Genomic DNA, 22,433 nt, shown 5'->3' with positions numbered 1-22,433 from the left:
GGTCACAGTGGGGTTTATTGATTTCCAGCGGCACATGGGTGGAAGAGGATAAGAACTCTGACCTCACCCATAGGCGAGTGAGTGGCGTCGCGGGGCCCCGGGGAGTGAGGGGGCTGGCTGGAGTGGCCATCAGCGCTGGGGGATGAGCCCACGGGGAGGAGGCTGCACCGGGGATGGGCACGTGGTCCCGGGGCGAGGAGCACAGAGTCTGAGCCCGTGGCAGGCGCCCGTCCACGGGGCTCAGCTGAGGCAGCCGGCTCTGGTTCTCCCGGGGGTGAAGCAGGCCGCTCGGGGACCTGGGGGTCCTAGTGCAGATGTGCTCGTCGTGGCAGGAGGCTTCCAGGCTGGAGAAAAGTGAGGATTTGAAGGGGTGAATGAGGCAAAGATGGGTGAGAGCCAGAGCACTGGGAAGTCCTAGATGAGAGCAAGGAGCAGGGTGACGGGGAAAGGCGTGGTAATCGTGCAGCGTGCTCGCTTTCCTAAACTGTCCTGTCCTGAGCGTGCGGTTTCTTAAGCAGGATGTCTTTATGGGTTATTTTATCGTTGTCTAGGTGTTACAGACATGCTGGCAATTACTAATCTATGGATAGATGAAAACCAAGTTTTGAAATAAAATCTGATTAAAGATATTAAAATTTTTATTTTCTTAACATCATTTTCTTTCATTTGTGAAGGCAGAGGAAGAGATGGGGTTCCAGGAGAGGTTTCTTTTTAATAGAAAAAACTCAAGAATGTTTACATATATTTGAAAGTCCCAAGTTTTTGAAGAGTATTTCATTTTACAGAAATGAATCTTAAATCATTGAAAAAAATTGTTTTTTCTTTCTTGCACACTACAATGTCAGTAGCCCCATCCATGACCTGATAATTTATAAACACCTGGGGAGTTGTCAGGGCTGAGGGAATAAATGGTGTCCTTTGAATTAAATATGAAATTATGTGTATGTTATTGAACATGAGAATAAGATATCAAGCTATGTTAAGAAATTTTAATTCAATTGTAAACAGTTGTCAAAAGCCATCTGTTTTTGTTCCCTGACCACCCTCATCTCTAAACGAACCATTATGCATACAAAAACCATTATATATACATACAGTGCTAGAGGCAGATTCAGTGTTTATACAAAAATTCTAACTTAGGCAAAACACAGAATCACCATAAAATATAAAAAGAAACCTGAGAATTCACAGTTCGGAGATAATTCTTATGTTTTAAGGGTGAGTTTGTATCTAAGAAAGTAGGCCATTGGGCAGATCTCAGGTATTTGGTGAGATTTAATAGTGCCTTTATTGTGGCAGTTGAATTTCAAAACCCCTGAGCTAGTGAAGGTCCAGTCCTGTCACGTGGGGCTACAACACAAGCACCTCCACCCCTTCAGCTGCTGCTTTAAGACCTGAGCTCTCACATCTGGGAAATACTTGGTGTTGAAGTTGTCTGCAGAAGCAAGGGCGACCCTGCTTCGCGTGTTTGGTGGGACTGGCCCTTCTCAGCGTCTCCCCCTTTACTTACAAGACAGCCCGGGCCTTCCACCTGTGGGGCCGACTCAGGGGCCACTGTGAGCCCTGCCTCAGGAGCTAGGACAGTAAGGCTCGTTTCATGTGTATTTTATTTTATTTTTTTTTCGTGTGTATTTTAAATGCCCTTTAAAATTCAGTGCTTGGTTGTAGTTGACCTTGAAGGAATATCATTTGGTCCTATTTTCATGAGAGTGAAGTGGCTGTCCGGTGTGTCCTTGTTCACTGTCGTCTTCTTGCTCTAGCGTGTCAAGTCTGGCCGGGACGGCAGCGGTGGTCCCCGCGGCAGGAGAGACGGGAGCGCTGGCAGTGGTGAGTGTCCCCGAGCCCTGGAGGTGCTGGGCTGACAGAGTTCCGGTACACGGGCTTCCAGAAGCACCTTGAAGCAATCCAGAAGCGTCCTATTTGTTTGTTTTATACACAGTAAAGCCTCAGTCACTCTAGTTACTGTGCGAGCACCGGCCTGCTGTGTGATTGAGTGTTTATAGGTGTTAGTGGGTGTTGGTTCTTCAGTGACCGGACCTGTTCCTGCTAACAGGTGAGCACAGGTCACGTCGGGTGGACTCTCAGGGGTGTCCGTACCAGTGGATACTGCTGTGTCACGTTTGTTAGGTTTACGTTGTAAGGAGGCCCCACGGGAGGGGGTTGGTCTGACAGAACGTGACAGACCTTTACACGTTGGGTGTAGAAGTGGTTCTGGCCTGGGCACTGGGCAGCGTGGCCCTGGTCCAGCCACGCAGATGCGGTTGCTTTGGGCGATTCTGTGACTGCTTGTCATGTGGTTGCTTAGTAAGAAGGTTTGTTACATTTTCCTCAGCTTTTTCCCCATCAACAAAATCTACCTTCTTTCTCTACTTCAGGGAGTAGTAGAAGTAGTATTTAGGGGAAATTGGGTGGTTTTAAAGAAACTGATCAGAAAAACAAATGCTGAATTGGGATCCGTATCACGTCCACACTTAGCACCGTCGTGTGTGCAGGGCCCGACTTCATCCTGTGTTGTCTGCGTGTGGTCCAGGAGTCACAACAGACAGATGTGGCCCTCGGTCAGGAGGCCTTTCTTTCATTCCTTCATTTATTGGATGCACGCTGGGTACCAGGGAAGTGGGATGAACGAGACGGGGCCCCTGCCCGTGAGAAAACCAGGGTCGACTTGGAAAGACACTGAGCCCTGGTCTGCGGAGGGCGCTGCCTGGTGGGGGTGGGGACGCGGCTGGACAAGACGGTCCTCGAGGGTGCGGTTCTGCTCTCCAGGTGCCCGCAGCCCACGGGACCTCTGGGTTCTCCGAGGCTCAGTCCCACTGCTCCTGGCCTGGCCTGTGTCCCTGGTGCCAGGGGCGTCACCCGGAGCATGAGGCGTTGGAGGAGCGGCCCTGAGCCTGGGCCCCGCGTGTGCCGGGGCTGCCCGCACCTCCCCACTTCTGCCCCGCCCCACGCTGCTGGAGGCAGCCGGGTCCTGGTCTGCAGCCCTGTCCCAGCAGCTCTCCCTCAGCCGGAGACAGCCACGCGGGCGGCAGGCAGCCCCTTGTGCCGCGGGCCCGCAGGGGGTGGATTCCAGCACTTTTTGGAGTTTAGAAAAGTATGTGTTGTGTGCTCGTCACATACCCTGTGACACCCACGGGGACCCCTCAGGATCAAAGGCGTCTCAGGACTTCAGTGAACCGCAGGAGCATTCACACGGAGGGTAAGTGATGACCCAGATGAGCGTCAGGTCGCATCCGGTTTCATTCTTGACGCGAAATTGTAGTGCCGCCTGGAAGCTGGGCCTTAGGCTCTTCGGGATTCGGATTGTAGGGCAGGGGCCTGGGCCCGCATGTCCCTGAAGCGGCTCGGAGGCCAAAACGTCACGCAGGCCCTGTGCGTCCTGCGGAAGCAGCTGGGGGAGGGTCCCGCCCGCCCTCCTAGGAAGCTGGGCGCTCTTCTGAACTCAGTGTCCCTGCAAGGAGCAGCCGCCCGGGAAGTGCCAATCATTCACTCAATTCTAGGACCAGACCCACCCTCCGCCGAGGACCCCACATTCCCGCTAAAAATCCTGAGTTCAGAGTAACCACGGGCCCCCCACACCCACCACCAGCCCTGCCTTCGGTCCGCAGGGCCTTCCCTGGTCACCATGGGCTTGCGAAGGTCCTCACCTTGGAAGCCTACCTTGGAACTCTGGTCCTCCTAGGAGGTGCCCCGAGCGCTGCTGGTGCTGAGCTGGGGACCAGGGCGGCGTCCACCCCAGAGGGTGTCCCCAGGCCCACCTCCAGGCCCGCGGGGGGGGGGGGGGGACATGGGGGGAGGGGCCTCCCGGCCGCCTGCTGCCATTTCAGTCAATGTTCCTTTCTCTCATCCAGCCCGTTTCAGCAGTCCTGGTGCACGACAGCCAGGCTTCCCTACGGGCCAGGGTCGTGGGCCTGGCTTCTCTCTCTGACGCTTGCCTTTTGCTTCCTGGTTTCCCACCGTCGCCGACACCTCACTTCCTCCCGGGGCCCCACACGGTGCCCAGAGTCAGGCCGTCGGCCCCCCTCCAGCTCTCACAGGCCGGGGGCCAGGCCCACCTGGCTCTGGGGTCTGAGCCCACCGGGCCTCCTCCTTGCTTCACCTTGTGGTCCCCAGAGCACCCTGGGCCCCGTGGACGCGCCTGCCCTCAGCGTCCCCTCCCCACAACCACGCGCCCCTGGGGGGCTCCCCGCACAGCCTGCCTGCTGGAGGGCGCCAGGGCCCACCACTTCCACCTGTGCCCGGGAGACCCAGCGACCATGTCTCAGCCTGGAGACCTCTGGCCCTTCTTTAAGTACTTGAAATAAAAATGCATTATTCTTAAAAGCAGAATTTTGGCTTCATGTTTTAACAGCTCGGTGCTAAAACATCGAGAAAAACAATCGAATCAAGTCCACGTGCACAGGTGGAGCTGAACTCCCAGGTTCAGGGTCCAGATGGCCGCCCCTCCTGTCTGCGGGCGTGAGGGGTGGGGGGGCGGCGTGTTCCCCAGGCTGGGAGCCGGCGGGTGGCCTCTCCTGCAGCCCGGTCTGTCGAGGGACAGCAGGTTTGCTGACTGACCCTTGGTACTGGGCTCATGTTGAGATTGTTAGTTGTTTATTATGTGTGACATTTAATGGTTTACTGTGTTTTTAGTCTAATTTTTATTCTGTTTGGGTGTGAACTTCTCTTATGCACTATTTCCATTCCATATTTGGACTCTATAATTCTTTTAAGGTTTTTCCTTGTATTGGGCCAAACTCTGTCCTCCTCTGCAGTGCAGATCTGACCCCTCTGTACACGTTCCCCAGACTTGTGAAGAGAGTTGGTGGGGTGTGTCCCTGGCCAGACTTCTGGTCTCTCCTTCTCCTCACCTGCCGAGGCCAGTGGCCCCTTCCCACCGCCGCGCCTTCTAGCTACGGGGTGTCTGCTGTGTTTCCGAGCACCCGGTGGGAAGGACCTCTGTAAAGACTACGCTCAAGTGATGCTGTGACTATGTTACAGGTTCCCAACAAGAGATTTCTTTTAAATTTCAGAAAACAAGAATTACATCCCTCAGAAATTGGTGTCAAATGAAACAGCCTTCCTGTTTCTGGACAGAGAAGTAGACTTTAAGACACATGATGCAGTGTTGAACACGTGTGCTTTTGTTTCAGTGTTTCCAGACAGCGGCCATAGCTGCAGCGCCGGGAGCAAAGGTGAGCGACTCAGCGCCCAGCTCCGGGCCCTGCCTGGGACGGACGAGGCTTATGAGAGCAGCAGCAACAAGGAGCTAGGCAAGTGCGGGCCGCAGGTCTGGGCAGGACGTGGGGGCGGGGACACGTGTCTGCCTGGGCGTTAGTGAGAGTCTTCCAGCACAGGCAGAAGTGTCACATGACCCGGGAGAGTGCTTCCTGCATTCTGGGGTGCTCAGTTTTGATGCTGAGACTCATGGTTTCACGTCTGCTGTTTTTCCCTGTTCCTCTGCTGTGACCGTCTGTTCTGAAACCTAGATGCCTCCTACGTGGACCCACTTGGCCCTCAAATAGAAAGACCCAAGACTGCGGCCAAAAAGAGAGTCGACGAGGATGATTTTGCTGATGAAGAGTTAGGAGATGATTTGCTTCCAGAATAGTATATATTTTAATATATTATTTATTAAAGGAAAGAAATTGCCTTATAATATGTTAAACTTTGGATTAAATATCCAAACTTCAATTGTGCACACTGTCAAAACTTTAAATACGTGTATTCTGTTCTATGAGCATGGATTTAGGTTTTGTTTTGCTTTCAATGGAATAAAAACATATGAAAATAGTACTTTAGGCCATCGACTTGCCCTTTTGAAAACACTGACCCACAGGAAGAAATAAATCTTGTAGCACTACTTTGTACCTCCACACAGGTGTAAGTATTGTTACTTATTATGACAGTGTGCTGCTATTTTCTATAATTTCATTAAAACAAAGTATGAATAATGAAAGCATTATATATATATTTAACATATCAGCATTTAAATATTGATCTTATATTTTGGCTGCCTGGGGCCTTAGCTGCGGCACGCAGGATCTTCGCGGTGGCGCACGGGCTTCTCTCTAGCTGTGGCGTGTGGTTTTTCTCTTCTCTAGTTGTGGCACTTAGGCTCAGCTGCCCCGTGGCAGATTGTTTACCACTGGACCAGCAGGGAAGCCCCCAAAACACTGCATTGATTTCACGGTTTGCAGCTTGCTTGGCCGTACCCTTGACGAGCCTCTGTTGAAGCTACATTGCTTGGAGTTTGGACACTGAGTCTTGGAAGGTCTGCTTGGTGGGGACTGTGACACTAGTAGAGCAGCTGTGTTTTGGAGGCGGTAACGGGTAGTGAGGGAGAACTCAGGCCACGGCCCCTTGCTCTTCCCTGGAGTCCCTTCAGCCCCGAGTGACCGGCAGCCTCGAGGATGCTTCCTGTTGAGACGCAGGGTGTGGGGTCGAGGCCAGGACGGCCTGCGCCCTTCTTAGCAGTGTGTCGGGCTGGCGGGCACTGTCCAGAGGACCTGCAGAGATGGGCAGTCAGGGGAGACGTGGCTCGTCTGTAAGACTTCACGAGAGAGGATGTTCCCTCCACCTCCGTGTGCGTTGTTTCTGCAGTGCACACAGCCATTAGGTGCCGGAGAGGAAGCACCAGAATTAGAGCGCATGCCCTGCTCCCAGGGAAGGTTATGCTCTGATGGGGCAGGCGTTCACCAATGACACTAAACGTCTAGTGTGTGTGAGATTCTGGGGGTACGGTCATGACAGCGAGGCCCTGCCCTCAGCTTGAATCCTGGGGAGACAGACAGTGGGTGTGTTTTTAATGGGTTTTTAGGTGTTATTAAGGGCAGTTAAGAAAATGAAGTGGAGGAATGCCACAGGGAGTGCGTGCAGCGGGGGGAGCCCCTCCAGGAGAGCACGTGTATCAACACCAGGAAGATGCCTGAGGGCAGCGGTGCCCTGGGCAGAAGGAGTCGCAGGTGCAGACACACGGACCAGAGCTCTGAGTGTGTTGGGGGCGTCTGTGTGGGCAGGAACGCAAAAGGGGGTGGGGTCCGCCAGGAAGGCAGGGGCACGTCATGTAGAGCCCACAGGCAGAGTTTGGGTCTCATTCTGTTATAGGAACAGCAGAGACGCCCTTGGAAGGTTTTGCTCAAGGAGGGCGAGTGCTGTGCTTTGGTTTCACCTCTAGAACAGCGGCCAGCTGGCTGCCACGGCGACGGGTTGACTGAGGCCTGAGGCAGGCAGGTGGGTGCAGGGGGCTCGGACCTATTGGCTGCGGCCTGGCCGAGAGGTGGGGGTGTCGGCCAGACTCAGCACACAGTGAGGAGGTGGAGCGCAGGAGGTTCCCTGGCAGGTGGGGGTGGGGATGGGTGGGGGTGGGGGCCGTGAGGACCAGAGGAGGGAGGCTGAGGCAGCCAGTGCAGCCGCGGAGCTGAGCGCCTGACGGCGGTGCTGCTTCTGTCAGGCCCGGGGGCAGCAGGTCAGTCACGGGCCGTCCGTCACAGGAGGGCTGGGGGCAGCGAGGCCAGAGGGAATGCGTGGGGAGCACGGGTGAGAAATGGGGAGTAGAAACCTGAGGAAGGAAACGGGAATCCGCCATCCTGGAGAAAGAGAACGTGACTCAGAGAGTGTGGTGGACACGTGTGCGGATGGGGCTCCGCGTGTGCGGTCCGCCCCGGGGTGTGAACTGAGCAGGCTTGGGGTTATTCCAGGCGGACGTGGCAGTGCTAAAGAGGAACGAGGGACCAGGGGGGTCTACAGGGACGTGGTAATAGTGTCGAACCACGAACTCTATCCCAGACGGGGACGGAAACTAGGACTCGCGTCGGGTGGCTGGTAAAGGGGCAGGATCGGAAAGCGAGGTTGGAGGCTGCAGGACAGATGCGGAGAGAAGGTGCTGGGGCGGATGGGGAGCAGTTATCGGTTCTGATCCCATGGCGGGGCAGTGAGCTCGTGCTTCCAGAGTTGAAAGGTGATGGGGGGGTAAAAGGCAGGTGGGGCTGAGGTAGCCAGTAAGAGGCCAGGTGCGGGGTGACTCCTCCGCAGGCGTTACAGGTGCGGGAATAACGTGCAGGGGTGCTGGGAGCCCCAGGTGCTGACCGAGAAGACGGCAGATGAGCAGAACTTGCGGCGGCAAGACCTGACCCTTACAGGAGGGGAGGAGGCCGGGATCCGTCAGCAACCTGGGAAGGTAAGTGGAAGCAGTCACCCCTGCCCCGGCCCAGAAGACTTTCCCACCCGCCTGGCCCCTGCCAGGGAGCTGCAGCCGCCTGGCGCTGGGGGCTGAGGGTGAGGTTGGGGCGATCACGCCTTCAGCGGAGAGCCCTGGAGAGGCGTGAGCTTCCAAGGGGACATGCTGAGGCTGCTTCTGAGTATTTTGTTGTCTTTTTCTCACTTGTCTTAATGTTGGATTTAACTATTAACATGCTTATTTTACATGTTCATCAGTGTGTTCAGGTTTGAGGGCAGTTGATTAGGGACAGCATTTTGCACCTGTTGAGAAGATAGTTTCTCACCTCTGCTTCGTACCACAAAGACGAATGTTATGTTCTATCACGTGGGTGGGCATTTTCAGCAGTTGATGATCTTTCACAAAATGAAAACTGTTGGAAAGTAAATATTTTCCTTTCCAAGTAACAAGGGAAGAGAGAGAAATTGCCGTGGTATGAGACAGGGGAAGGCATTGTGTTGAACAATATGCAGAACGAGCAGCCTGGTGCTATATCGCCTTACCTTTCAAAGGATGAAACTGCCGTCTCTCCTAGAGGAGTCCCACACTTCTACCAAATAAGAAAAAAAAGTGTGTTTGTGCACTGATATGTTTATTCCCATTCTACCAAAAAGAACACAATTTATCGACTAACCAGAAAAAGTTCTGTAACCTAAAAACAAACGTTTACTCACCAAGCTGTAAATTGCTTAAAACGCTTTAATTGGAGATTTCTGTGGGATTCTTAGCAGTAAATAGGACAGTTCCGAAACTCTTCAGTTATAGAATGTTCAAGGCTTACAAAAGTGTTTTTCTACACAGCATAACTGAAATGTAGTTTAACCAGTGATTTACAAGGCAGTCAAATACCAAAGCTGGAAACCATTTAGGGAACATAAATTGTGTATTTTCTATCCCTTCAAAAACCTTTCAGCTGTTACCGATCTTTTGTTTTTATTGGTGAAGTACGACTGCTGGGTTTTCACAAGCCTGCCACCTAAAAAGCATTAAGCGTTAATTTACAGAATGAACGAACCAGCACGTTTGCTTCTGTTCTTGAAATAGAATTCCTTCTGTAAGTAGACTTTATTTACAAAGTATTGGGCTTATTTTACACGCTGCTCGCGTGTATAGTCCCGTCGCCACGAAGAATCCCCGACACCGTAGCGCCAAGGATGCCCGGTTCCAGCCGTCAAAGACCAGGTTGGGTAGAATGTTTGGTGTTTGGATTTCGGAGTTGCTGAGGGGGCAGAGAAGGGCCGTTCCCTGGCGTTTGCGGGAAGGAGAAGCGGCCTCCCCACCCTTCTCAGAACCCTTTCCACCTCCAGTCCCTCGGAGGAAGTCGTGGTGAAGAGGCTGCTTTCAGGCCCCGCGCGCCTCTCCAGGTGCCGTCCCGCTCCCGCGGCGCCTTCGTCCGGGAGGCTCTTCCCGGCGGCCGGACCCACCGACTTCCCTTCCAGCCGAGGCGCCTCCTTCCGCTCGGCGCCGCGCGGCTCCGCTCGGGACGTGTCCGCGCCTCCGCGACCACCGGAGCCACTTTGGGGCGATGCTGGGGCCGCCGGTGAGTCCCCGGGCGCCGCCGCCGTCCGACCCGGGCCCGGGCGGCCTCGTGGGGCCCGCGCGCCCCGGACACGCGGGGGCCGCCCAGGGGCCCGGGCGCCGTCAGAGGCACTCGCAGCCCGCGGCGCAGCAGCCCGGCCGGCACACGCACACGCGCACCGCGCACCCGCGCCCCGGGCGGACCCCGGCGCGGGGCGGCGGCGGCGGGGGGCGCGCGGGCCGGCGCGGGGCAGGGCCCCGGGGTCCCCGCGGGCGGCGCGCGGGCGGGGAGGGCGCGCGGGGGCCGGCGTGGTCCGCACCCATCCTCCGGGCGGGGGCGGGGCCCCGGGGGCGCGGGACCGGGGCTGGGGGCGCGGGGCGCGGGACCGGGGCTGGGGGCGCGGGGCGGGGCGGGGCGCGGGCGCCTCCTCCGCGCGGCGCTGAGCGCGGCCTGTCCCGCAGGTCTGGGCGCTGGCGGCCGGCGTCCTGCTGGCGCTGTCGCCGGGCCGGGCGGGGGGCGCCCCGAGGGCGGGCCGGCGGCCGGCGCGGGCGCGGGGCTGCGCGGACCGGCCCGAGGAGCTCCTGGAGCAGCTGTACGGGCGGCTGGCGGCCGGCGTGCTCGGCGCCTTCCACCACACGCTGCAGCTGGGCCCGCGCGAGCAGGCGCGCAACGCCAGCTGCCCGGCCGGGGGCAGGCCCGCCGACCGCCGCTTCCGGCCGCCCACCAACCTGCGCAGCGTGTCGCCCTGGGCCTACAGGTGAGCGGGCGCGCGGGGGGCGCGGGGCGCGGGCGGGGGCGGCTCCCTCCCGGGGGGCCCGGCGCCTCCCTCCCCGGGGACGCGCGTCCCCTGCTCACCTTTCGGTCTTCCAGACGCCCCAGTTGTCTCGAGCACCTGCGCTTTGCCAGGTACGTGGCTGAGTGGGGTCCACGCGGGCCCAGCCCAAGGAGCCTCGGTTAATTGTCACAGGACTTCGCGCGGGAGGCCTGTGCGGGGTCTGACGTGGGGGTTCGCGGCCGTTTCTCGGGCGCCTGTGCTGGTCAGGCTGCCGCCGGGCACGGACCCTCGGAAGCACACGCTCGGGACCCGTGGTCCACAGGAGGGGTGGTGGCGGTCATCGGGGGGGCAGACGAGGCGGGGCGTGATTGGACACGAAGAGTTAAGTGTGCGTGGGGTGGGGGGGGCGTGAGGCCGGACCGGCATCGAGCTCGCGCTCGCTGGAGAACTGGCGTCCTTCCCGGGTTGCTCGGGAGAGCGGTCACCTGCGAGGAAGGGCAGAGCGTGGCTGGGGTCCCCGGCACACGTATGACCGTCCCCTGCCTTCCCCGCTACCGTGCGCGGTGTCACCATCCCGAGGGCTCATAGGCAGGCTGGAGAAGGTGGGCCCCCTCACCGCCACAGCCTCGGGAAAGGGACGGGTGATCCGGAGGAAGGGAAGAGGGAGGAGCCCAGGCGTGTGTGTGTGTCTGTGGGCGCGCGTGTGGCGGGGAGCGCGAGCGCGGGCGCGGGCCTGGGTCTGGGTCTGGGTCTGGGTCTGGGTCTGGTTCTGGGTCTGGGTCTGGGTCTGTGCTTAGCAGTGTTGCAAGGTTGATATTTGTCCTTGAGGATGTTTTTCGGTCGAGGAAGCCATACTGGACACAGGCAGCTGGAGTCGTGGAAGAGGTGAGACCAGGACCAATGTGAACGATATTTAAAGAAGTGAAAGTGGCAGGATTCAGTGGAGGGAGGGGCTCGCAGTGTCCACGTCCACACTGTGGGGATGTGCAGGGAACGTCCAGAGAAGCCTGACTTCGAGCCTTAGCGCCCGGAGTGGGGCCCAGCCCCCTGGCTCCCTCCTCCGTGTGATGCCCTCGGGACACTAGTGGTGCCTCGTCTCCGCCTTTTCCTCTTTCTCCCCACTATTCCCAGGGCCACAAAGGGTGGGTTTTGTCCCGTTCTTCTTTCTCTGGCCTCATGGGACACCCTTGATGCACTACCTGGCATCGCGGAGCAACACACCACTCTCTCCAGGCGGGTAGCTGCCTCCCAGGCCAGGCTGAGGCCCGTGGACCACGAGGACCTCCAGGCAGCAGAGTGACTGTTACTCAGGACCTCCTGTTGGTGTGTCTGCCACGCATCTGGCTTGGAATGTTGATGTATGTTAGCAGCAGAGTGGGGAGCAGGTTCTTTGGAAGGAGATGAGTTCGGGGCTGGGCCTGCTGGATTTTCCGGCCCTGAGAGCGTGCGGTGGAAGTGTGGCCTCGGGAGAGGTCTGGGCTTCAGCTCAGAGCAGGAGTTGTCTGGCTAGAGCTGCGCTGTGGTTGACTTGCCCTTGCACCTTCCTGGGGACGGCCGCCTCTGTCTCCCCAGGAAAGACCCCCGCACAGAGGGAGAAGGGCACGGCTGGGCAGGTGATTGCCAGGAACCCAGTGTCGTGTGGTCCTGCCTGGGAGCCTTTCAGCTTCCTGGGCCTGGGAACAGGAGCCACTCCTGCGTCATTTTTCATGCATTTGAAGGCTAGTGAGAGTGCCCCTCGGGGAGCACGGGGAGGCCGGATGGCTCCACCCCCTGCAGGAAGGATGATTTCCAGGATGGGCACGGGGCAGGGCTGCAGGTGGGTGGCTGCTGAAGCTGTGCCCTGCCCTGCCCGGTGCTGCCGGGAGACCCGCCCTGTGCCCTGACTAAGCATCGCCTCCCCACCTCCTGAGTTTCTGGCACCCCGGAGCCTCTTCTAAGGCGGCGGGGAGAGGGGAGGGGAGGCCCTGGTTGGCTGCTCAGACGTTACTGCCCCGCAAGATCGGAAGAGCAGAAGAGCGGCCTGACGTGTGTGGTGTCAGCTCAGACTCAGAACTGGTATTTACAGCTACAAACAGAACTCTTAAAGATGCATGGGGAAACTTTTGGACTGCACGTCAAACCTGAAAGGCCCAGAAAGGATCACTTGAGGTGGATAAGGTAGGCTTTAAGATGGAAATTTGGAATATAAGGTGGCTTTCTGTATCTTTAGGGGAGAGACACCATTTGATGAACAGCATTGGGACTGAGCAACCAGCTGGAGAAGATACAGCTGGATCTCAGTCTTGTAGGAAAATAAGTTCCAGATGACTCAGACTTAAATCTGAAAAATAGAACCACAAAAACACATAAAAATGCGGTCAGTTATATTTATACTCTTGAGAGAAGGCCTATTTAGTAGCTCACAGACCCCCAAAGTCATAAAAGAGGAGGTTGATAAATTTAATTACATAATTATATGCCATTTCTTTTTGGCAAAATTGAGAAAAAAAATACAAGGACAAGCTGGGAGAAAATACATGCAACCTATGTGACAAAGGGCCCGTTTCATCAAGAGCTCCTGCAAACCAAGAAAAAGACCTGATGAATTGGTAGACAGTCTTATTTATAGACGCAGAGAGCAAATGTATGGACACGGGGCAGTGGGGGGGGGGGGGATGAATTGGGAGATTAGGAGATTAACATATATATACTGTTGACAATATGTATAAAACAGATAACTAATGAGAAGCTACTGTATAGCACAGGGAGCTCTACTCACTGTGCTGACCTAAATGGGAAGGAAATCCAAAAAAGGGGATATGTGTATACATATAGCTGATACACTTTGCTGCACAGCAGAAACTAACACAGTATTGTAAAACAGCTATACTCCAATTAAAAAAAAAGACCCAGTGAAAGGAGGACAGAGGCGGTGGTCAGTCCCATGGAGGGAAGTCACAGGACCCAGCTCTGAAAGGTGGACACACCTCACCCTGAGGCATATTAAAACAGTACTGGGACTTCCCTGGTGGTCCAGTGGTTAAGACTCTAGTGCAGGAGGCCCGGGTTCAATCCCAGATTGGGGAACTAGACCCCAAGCGCCACAATGAAGATCCCACGTGCTGCAACTGAGACCCGGTGCAGCCAAATAAATATTTTAAAAAAGAAATCCATTGCTAATTAAAAAACAAAAACAAAACTGTACCGAGAGACCTTTTTTGGTGGGGGCACCCATGGGGCCGAGCTCGCATGGTGTGAGGGGAAGGCCCTCCCACACAGTGGGAGTGCCGCGGCACAGCCTTCGTTACAGAAGAGAGAGAGGATTAACTGTGACAATGTAAAATCCCTGTGTTGCCCCCTTCCCTCTCCCCATTGGTAACAACCACAAGTTTGTTCTATTTTCTTATCTTTATGCTTTTCTTCTTTTAGATTTCACATACAGATGACAGCATGGTATTTGTCTTTCTCTGTCTGAATTATTTCACAAAGCATAATACCCTCCAGGTCCGTCTATGATGCTGCAAGTGGCAAAATTTCATTCTTTTTCTATGGCTGATATCCACTGCATGTGTATGTACCACATCTTCTTTATCTGTTTGTCTGTTGATGGACATTTAGGTTGCTTTCATATCTTGGCTAGTTAAGAAATGTTGCAGTGAACATTGGGGTGCATGTATCTTTTCGAATTAGTTTTTTCATTTTTTTCTGGATATATGCCCAGGAGTGGAATTTGCTGGACTGTATGGTAGTTCTATTTCTTTTTTTTTGTTTTTTGAAGAACCCTCACACTGTTTTCCATAGTGGCTGCACCAATTTACATTCCCACCAACAATGCACAAAGGTTCTCTTTTCTCCACATTCTCTCCAGCATTTGTTGTTTGTGTGTTTTTTTTAAATTTATTTACTTGTTTTTTATTTATTGGCTTCATTGGGTCTTCGTTGCTTTGCGAGGGGGCTAGTGTTCATTGCAGTGTGCGGGCTTCTTATTGCGGTGGCTTCTCTTGTGGTGCACGGGCTTCAGTAGTTGTAGCTCACAGGCTCCAGAGTACAGGCTCAGTAGTTGTGGCGCATGGGCTTAGTTGCACCTTGGCATGTGGGATCTTCCCCAACCAGGGCTCGAACCTGTGTCCCCTGCATTGGCAGCCAGATTCTTAACCACTGTACTATGTGTTCTTTTTGATGCTGGCCGTTCTGACAGGTGTGAGGTGATATCTCATTGTGGTTCTGATTTGCATTTCTCTAATTAGCAACGTTGAGCATCTTTTCATGTGCCTGTTGGTCATCTGTATGTCTTCTTTGGAAAAATGTCTATTCAACTCCTCTGCCCATTTTTTAATTGGTTTATTTCAGTTTTGTTGGGTTTTTTTTGATATTGTGCTGTATGAGATCTTCATGTATTTTGGATAGTAAACCCTTATTGGTTATAATACTTGCAAATATCTTCTTCCATTCAGTAGATTGTCTTTTTGTCAGTAGTTTCCTTTGCTGTGCAAAGCTTTTAAATTTATTTTTGCTTTTGTTTCCTTTGCCTAAGGAAATAGATTGAAAAAAATATTGCTAGTTTATATCAAAGAGTGTTCTGCCTACTTTTTCTCTAGGACTTTTATGGTTTCCAATCTTATATTTAGGTCTTTAATCCATTTGAGTTTATTTTTCTAAATGGTGTTTGAGTGTTCTAATTTCATTCTTATACATGTAGCTGTCCAATTTTCCAAACACTGCTTATTGAAGAGACTCTCTTTTCTCCACTGTGTATTCTTGCCTCCTTTGTAATAGATTAATTGCCCATAAGTATGTAGGTTTATTTCTGGGCTCTCTATTCTGTTCCACTGATCTGTGTGTCTGTTTTAGTGCAGTACCATACTGTTTTGATTACTGTAGCTTTGTAGTATAGTTTGAACTCAGGGAGTTTGATTCTTCTAGCTCTGTTCTTCTTTCTCAAGAGTGTTTTGACTATTCAGGGTCTTCTGTGTTTCCATACAAATTTTAAAATTGTTCCAGTTCTGTGAAAAATGTCATCAGTGTTTTGATAAGGATTGCTTTGAATCTGTAGATTGCCTCAGGTAGTATGGTCATTTTTAACTATAAATCCTTCTAGTCTTTGAACACAGTGTATCTTTCCATTTGTGTCATCTTCAGTTTCTTTCATCAGTGTCTTACAGGTTTCCAAGTACAGGTCTTTTACCTCCTTAGATTTATTCCTAAGTATTTTTTTTGATATGGTTAATGGAATTGTTCCTTAATTTCTCTCAATTTTTTCCACATTTTTTTGGAAAACCAGCTCTTTTTAAGGTGAGAGTTCTATTTTTTTTAATTTATTTTTTTAAATTCAAGTATAGTTGATTTACAATATTGTGTTAGTTCCAGGTGTACAGCAGAATGATTCAATTATATCTATCCATACATGCACATATATGTATACACATATATACATATATGTATGTATACATGCATTTATATACATATGTATGTATATAATATATACATATGCAGACATATGTACATGTATATGTATTATGTGTATATATATATAATTTTTCAGATTCTTCTCCCATATAGGTTATTATAGAATACTGAGTATAGTTCCTTGTACTATACAATAGTAGGTCCTTGTTGTTTATCTACTTTATATATAGCAGTGTGTATATGTTACTCCCAAATTCCTCATTTATCCCTTGCCCACCACCTTTCCCCTTTTAACCATAAGTTTGTTCTATGCCTGTGAGTTTGTTTCTGTTTTATAAATAAGTTCATTTGTATCATTTTAGATTCCACATATAAGTGATATCATATGATATTTGACTTTCTCTCTCTGACTTCACTTACCATGATTATTTCTAGGTCCATCCATATTGCTGCAAAATTCTTTTTTATGGCTGAGTAATATTCCATTGTATTTATGTACCACATCTTCTTTATCCATTCTTCTGTTGCTGGACATTTAGGTTGTTTCCATGTCTTGGCTATTGTAAATAGTGTTGCTGTGAACATTGGGGTGCATATATCTTTTCGAATTATGGTTTTCTCCAGATATATGCCCAGGAGTGGGATTGTAGAATCATATGGTAGCTCTATTTTTAGTGTTTTAAGGAACCTCCCTACTGTTCTCCATAGTGGCTGCACCAATTTACATTCCCACCAACGTTATAGGAGGGTTGCCTATTATCCATACCCTCTCCAGCGTTTATTGTTTGTAGAGTTTTTGATGGTGGCCATTCTGACTGGTATGCATGTAGTTTTGATTTGCATTGCTCTAATAGTTAGTGGTGTTGAGCACCTTCTCATGTGCTCTTTGACCACCTGTATGTCTTCTTTGGAAAAATGTCTATTTAGATCTTCTGCTCATTTTTTGTTGTTTGGGTGTTTTTTGTTTTTTGTTTTGTTTTGTTTTTTTAGTATTGAATTACATGAGTTGTTTGTGTATTTTGGAACTTAATCCCTTGTTGGCGGCATCGTTTGTAAATATTTTCTCCCATTCTGTGTGTTATCTTTTCATTTTGTTTATGGTTCCCTTTGCTGTGCAAAAGATTTTAAGTTTAATTAGGTCCCATTTGTTTATTTTTGTTTTATTTCGATTACTCTAGGAGATGGATCCAAAAAGGTAATGCTCCAATTTAAGTCAAAGAGCGTTTTGCCTACATTTTCCTCTAGGAGTTTTATAGTATCCAGTTTACATTTAGGTCTTTAATCCATTTTCGGTTTATTTTTGTATATGATGTTAGAGAATGTTTTAATTTTATTCTTTTACATGTCTTTGTTCAGTTTTCCCAGCACCACTTAGTGAACAGACTGTCTTTTCTCCATTGTATATTCTTGCCGCCTTTGTCTTAGATTAATTGACCATAGGTGTGTGGGTTTATTTCTGGTTTTTCTATCCTGTTCCATTGATCTATGTGTCTGTTTTTGTGCTAGTATACTGTACTGTTTTGATTACAGTGGCTTTGTAGTATAGCCCAAAGTCAGGGAGCGTGATTCCTCCAGCTCTGCTTTTCCTTCTCAGTGTTACTTTGGCTATTTAGGGTCTTTTGTGTTTCCATATAAATTTTAAAACTTTTTGTCCTAGTTCTGTAAAAAATGCCATTGGTAATTTGATAGGGATTCCATTTAATCTGCAGATTGCCATGGAGTAGTTATTTTGATAATATTGAGTCTTCTAATCCAAGAACATGGTATATCTTTCCATCTGTTTCTTTTCTTTTCTTTTCTTTTTTTGGCCACCCGGCTTGTGGGATCTTAGTTGCCTGACCGGGAATTGAACCTGGGTCCTTGGCACTGAAAAGTCAGAGTCCTAACCACTGGACCACCCAGGAATTCCTTGTTTGTGTCATCTTTGTTTTCTTTCATCAGCATCTTGTAGCTTTTGGAATACAGGTCTTTTGTCTGCTTAGGTAGGTTTATTGCTAGGTATTTTATTCTTTTTGATGTGATGATACATAGGATTGTTTCCTTAATTTCCCTTTCTGATCTTTCATTGTTAGTGTATAGAAATGCAACATATTTCTGGGCATTAATTTTGTATCTTGCAACTTTACCAGATTCATTGATTAGCTCTAGTAGTCTTCTGGTGGTGTCTTTAGGATTTTATACGTATAGTATCATGTCATCTACAAACAGTGAAAGTTTTACCTCTTTTCCAATTTGTCTGACTGCTGTGGCTAGGAATTATAATATTATGTGCAATAAAACTGGTGAGAGTGGGCATCCGTGCCTTCTTTCTGATCTTAGAGTAACTGCATTCAGCTTGTTAGCACTGAGTACGATGTTAGCTGTGGGCTCATCATATATGGCCTTTTTTAGGTTGTAGTATGTTTATTCTATACCCAGTACTGGAGAGTTTTTATCAGAAGTGGATGTTGAATTTTGTAAAAAGCTTTTCCTGCATCTGTTGAGATGATCATAATGGTTTTTAGTCTTCAGTTTACTAGTGTGGGGTATCACATTGATTGATTTATGGATATTGAAAAACCCTTGCGTCTCTGGGATAAATCCCACTTGACGATGATGTATGATCCTTTTAATGTATTATTGAAATCAGTTTGCTTGTATTTTGTTGAGGATTTTTGCATCCATGTTCATCAGTGACATTAGCCTGTAATTTTCTTATTTATGTGATATCTTTGTCTGGTTTTGGCGTCAGGGTGAGGCTGGCCTCATAACATGAGTTCAGATGCATTCCTTCCTCTGTGATTTTTTGGAATGGTTTCAGAAGGATGGGCGTCAGCTCTTCAACTCTTCTCTGAATGTTTGGCAGAATTCACCCATGAAGCCATCTGGTTCTGGACTGTTGTTTGCTGGTAGTTTTGTTTTGTTTTGTTTTCAAATACTGATTGAATTTGCTTACTGGTAATTGCTTTGTTCACATATTCTATTTCTTTCTGATTCAATGTTGGGAGATTGTATGCTTCTAGGAATTTGTCCATTTTTTGAGTAAGTGTGTGTCACTATAAACTTCCCTCTTAGAACTGGTTTTAAAAAATTTTTTTTATTGAAACATAGTTTATTTACAATGTGCTAGTTTCTAGTATATATAGCAAAGTGATTGAGATATATATATACACACATATATCTGAAGATATATGTATGTATGTATATATATCTGAATCACTGTGTGTATATATATATCTGAATATATATATATATATTTTTCATATTCTTTTCCATCATGGTTTATTATAGGATATTAAATACAGTTCCCTGTGCTATACAGTAGGGCCTTGTTTATCCATTTTATATATAGTCATGTGTATCTATTAATCCCAAACTCCTAAGTTATCCTCCCCCCCTTCCCCTTTGGTAACCACAAGTTTGTTTTCTGTGAGTCTGTTTCTATTTTGTAAGTAAGTTCATTTGTACCATATTTTAGATTCCACGTGTCACATGATATTTGTGATATGATCATATGATATAGTGAGGTCATGATATTTGTCTTTTCTCTGACTTCACTTAGTGTGATCATCTCTACGTCCATCCATGTTGCTGCAAATGGCATGAATTCATTCTCTTTATGGCTGAGAAATATTCGATTGTATACACGTACCACATCTTCTTCATCCATTTGTCTGTTGATGGACATTTAGGTTGCTTCCATGTCCTGGGTATTGTCAGTAGTGCTGCTGTGAACATTGGGTGCATGTGTCTTCTAGAGCTAAAGTTTTCATCTTTATTTGTTTGCACCAGGTCTTAGTTGTGGCTCTCAGGCTCCTTAGTTACAGCAGGCAGGCTCCTCGGTTGTGGCTCCAGGGTTCCTTAGTTGCATGCAAACTCTCAGTTGCAGCATGCATGTGAGATCTAGTTCCCTGACTAGGGATGGAACCTGGGCCCCCTGATTGGGAATGCAGGGTCTTATCCACTGCACCACCAGGGAAGTCCCCTGTAGTTCTTTTTTGATCCTTTCTTCTTTTGTTCTCTTTCTGTGTGATTTGATGACTGTCTTTAGTGTTATGTTTGGATTCCTTTTTTCTTTTTTGTGTGTGTATCTATTCTAGATTTTTGGTTTGTGGTTACCATGAGGGTTTTGTTTTGTTTTTAGCTGCGTTGGGTCTTTGTTGCTGCGCGTGGGCTTTCTGTAGTTGCGGTGAGCAGGGGCTCCTCTTCATTGTGGTGCGCAGGCTTCTCATTGTGGTGGCTTCTCTTGTTGTGGAGCACAGGCTCTAGGCACTCGGGCTTCTGCAGTTGCAGCACGTAGGCTCAGTAGTTGTGGCTCACTTGCTCTACAGCGAAGGCTCAATAGTTGTGGCGCACGGGCTTAGTTGCTCCGTGACATGTGGGATCTTCCCGGACCAGGGATTGAACCTGTGTCCCCTGCATTGGCAGGCAGATTCTTAACCACTGCGCCATCAGGGACGTCCTACCATGAGGTTTATATATAGCAATCTATATGTGTAAATATATATGCATGCTTGTTTTTTAAGTTGCTGATCTCTTAATCTCAAAAGCATTTTGGTAACCCTGCATTTCTACTCCCCTCCCCTCACAATTACCGTTTTTGACATATTTTATTACATCTTTTGATTTTATTATTAACTGCTTAGTGCAGGTATAGATGATTTTGCTACTTTTGGTTTTTAACCTTCCTATTAGCTTTGTATGTGATTGATTTACTACCTTTGCCTTTACCAATGAGCTTTTGCCTTTTGTAGTTGTCTTTTTTCTAGTTTTGGCCTTTTCTTTTTCACTTAGAGAAGGTTTTTTAACCTCTCTTGTAAAGCTGGTTTCGTGGTGCTGAACTCTTTTTAATTTGTCTGTAAAACTCTTTTTATTGCTGTATCAAATTTTAATGAGAACCTTGCTAGGCAAAGTATTCTTGGTTGTACCTATTTCCCTTTCATCACTTTAAATACATCATGCCACCCCCTTCTGACTGCAGGGTTTCTGCTGAAAGTCAGCTGATAGCCTTATGGGAGTTGCTTTGTATATAACTTGTTGCTTTACCCTTGCTGCTTTTAATATTCTCCCTTTCACTTTTGCCGTTTTAATTACAGTGTGTCTTGGTGGGGTCCTCTTTGGGTTGATCCTGTTTGAGATTCTCAGTACTTCTGGACCTGGATGTCTGTTTTCCCAGGTCAGGGAGGTTTCCAGCTAGTATGTCTTCAAATATATTCTCTGCCGCTTTGTCTCTCTCTTCCCCTTCTGGGACCCCTGTCATGTGACTGTTAGTATGCTTGATGTTATTCCAAAGGTCTCTTAAACTGTCCTTATTTCTTTTTTTTTTTTCTTTTTTGCTGTTCAGCCTCAATGATTTTCACTCCTCTGTCTTCAGCTTGCCCTTCTGTTCCTCTGTATTATTTAATCTGTCCCTTCCTTTGAGGGTATTTTTTGTTTCCGCTGTTGTATTCCTCATCTCTGTTTGGTTGTTCTTTATATTTTTTAACTCTCTGTTTAAAACATCTAGCTGCCCGCTCTGTGCATCTGTTCTTCTCCCAGGTTCTTTGATCATCTTTATGATAATTGCCTTGAAGTCTTTACTGGGTAGACTGCCTACCTCCACTTTCTAAATTCTGTGTTTTTATCTTGTTCTTTCATTTGGAACATTTTCCTCTGTTGCCTCATTTTGCCTGATCAGCTGTTTTTATTCCATGGGTCTGGTAAGTTGGTTTTGTTTCCTGACCTTGGAGAAGTGGCCTCTGGTAGCAGACGTCCTATGCATCCCAGCACCACGATACCCTCTGGTCACCAGGGCCGTACATTCCAGGGGTGCCCCACGTGGGCCGGCTGCCGGGGGCAGTCTGGTAGGCATTGCTGGCCCCTGGTGCAGTCGGTTGCTAGGCCCTGTCTGTGTGGAGGCTGCTGACTGCTGTTTGTGGGGTCAGGTCACAAGGAGCATGTCTTCAGGGCCCTGGGGGTCCCAGGGACAGCGCTGCCCACGGGTCGGGGGAGCCAGGGTCTAGGTTGGTTGTTGCGGGGCTGGTGTTCCTGAATCTGGTGTCGGTCTGCGGGTGGACGGGGCTGGTTCCTAACATGGCTGGCTGTGGGTTCCGGGGTGCCCCGCGGTGGTGCTGTCCCACTGGTGGGTGGGGCTGGATTCTGGGGCAGCTGGCCGAGGAGCCAAGGTGTCTCAGGGACGGCACTGGCCTGCCAGTGGGTAGGGCCAGGGCCCAGGGCTTCTGGGTTGATTTCCTGCTGACTGGTGGGCTGGGGTGTGTCCCAGGGTCTTTGGTTGCAGGGCCCTGAGGGGCCCAGGTCTAGCGCCTGCTCACTGGTGGGTGGGGCTGGGTCTTGGGCCCTCTGGGGGGCATCTCTGTGTACAGGGGTGGCTGTGGGTTCAAGGACTCATGAGGCAGCCTGTCTGCTGGCAGGTGGTTGGGGTCTCTGCAGTCAGTTGAGTGGCCTGAGGCGTCCTGGTGTCAGTGCCTTCGGGCTGGTGGGCAGCGTAGGGCAGGGCTGGGGGCTCATGAGCTGGAGGGTCCACCGTGGCCCCTGCCAGCACCACTGTCCACCTGGCAGGAGGGGCTCCGGGAAGTGGCTGC

The 22,433-nt window shown here is 50.0% G+C and overlaps 2 protein-coding genes across 11 annotated transcripts in view; both read left to right on the top strand.

Annotated features, from left to right (window-relative positions):
* The window catches only part of IFT88 (intraflagellar transport 88), a 79,686-nt gene extending 71,314 nt beyond the window's left edge, over positions 1–8,372 (top strand). For 7 of the 9 annotated variants that reach the window (XM_057707307.1, XM_057707306.1, XM_057707308.1 and 4 more), the window contains 3 exons: positions 1,761–1,827; positions 5,130–5,245; positions 5,462–7,274. In XM_057707307.1, the coding sequence (XP_057563290.1) occupies positions 1,761–1,827; positions 5,130–5,245; positions 5,462–5,587 (309 nt within the window). In that variant the 3' untranslated portion in view covers positions 5,588–7,274. Of the gene's footprint in view, positions 1–1,760; positions 1,828–5,129; positions 5,246–5,461; positions 7,275–8,010 lie in introns of those variants that run through there. The other 2 variants (XR_009049000.1, XR_009048999.1) reach the window with 2 other exon arrangements.
* Positions 8,373–9,587: 1,215 nt separating this feature from the next.
* Positions 9,588–22,433, top strand: part of IL17D (interleukin 17D) — a 28,204-nt gene continuing 15,358 nt past the window's right edge. For both annotated transcript variants that reach the window (XR_009049001.1, XM_057707313.1), the window contains exons 1-2: positions 9,588–9,734; positions 10,175–10,470. Coding sequence is in view for 1 of the 2 variants with exons in the window: in XM_057707313.1 (XP_057563296.1) it covers positions 9,720–9,734; positions 10,175–10,470 (311 nt within the window). In the remaining variant the exon portion in view is untranslated. The remainder of the gene's footprint in view (positions 9,735–10,174; positions 10,471–22,433) is intronic.

This window comes from Hippopotamus amphibius, chromosome 14, assembly GCF_030028045.1.
Source record: "Hippopotamus amphibius kiboko isolate mHipAmp2 chromosome 14, mHipAmp2.hap2, whole genome shotgun sequence".
NCBI classification, from domain to species: domain Eukaryota; kingdom Metazoa; phylum Chordata; class Mammalia; order Artiodactyla; family Hippopotamidae; genus Hippopotamus; species Hippopotamus amphibius.
This window is presented reverse-complemented; position numbering and strand designations above follow the sequence as displayed.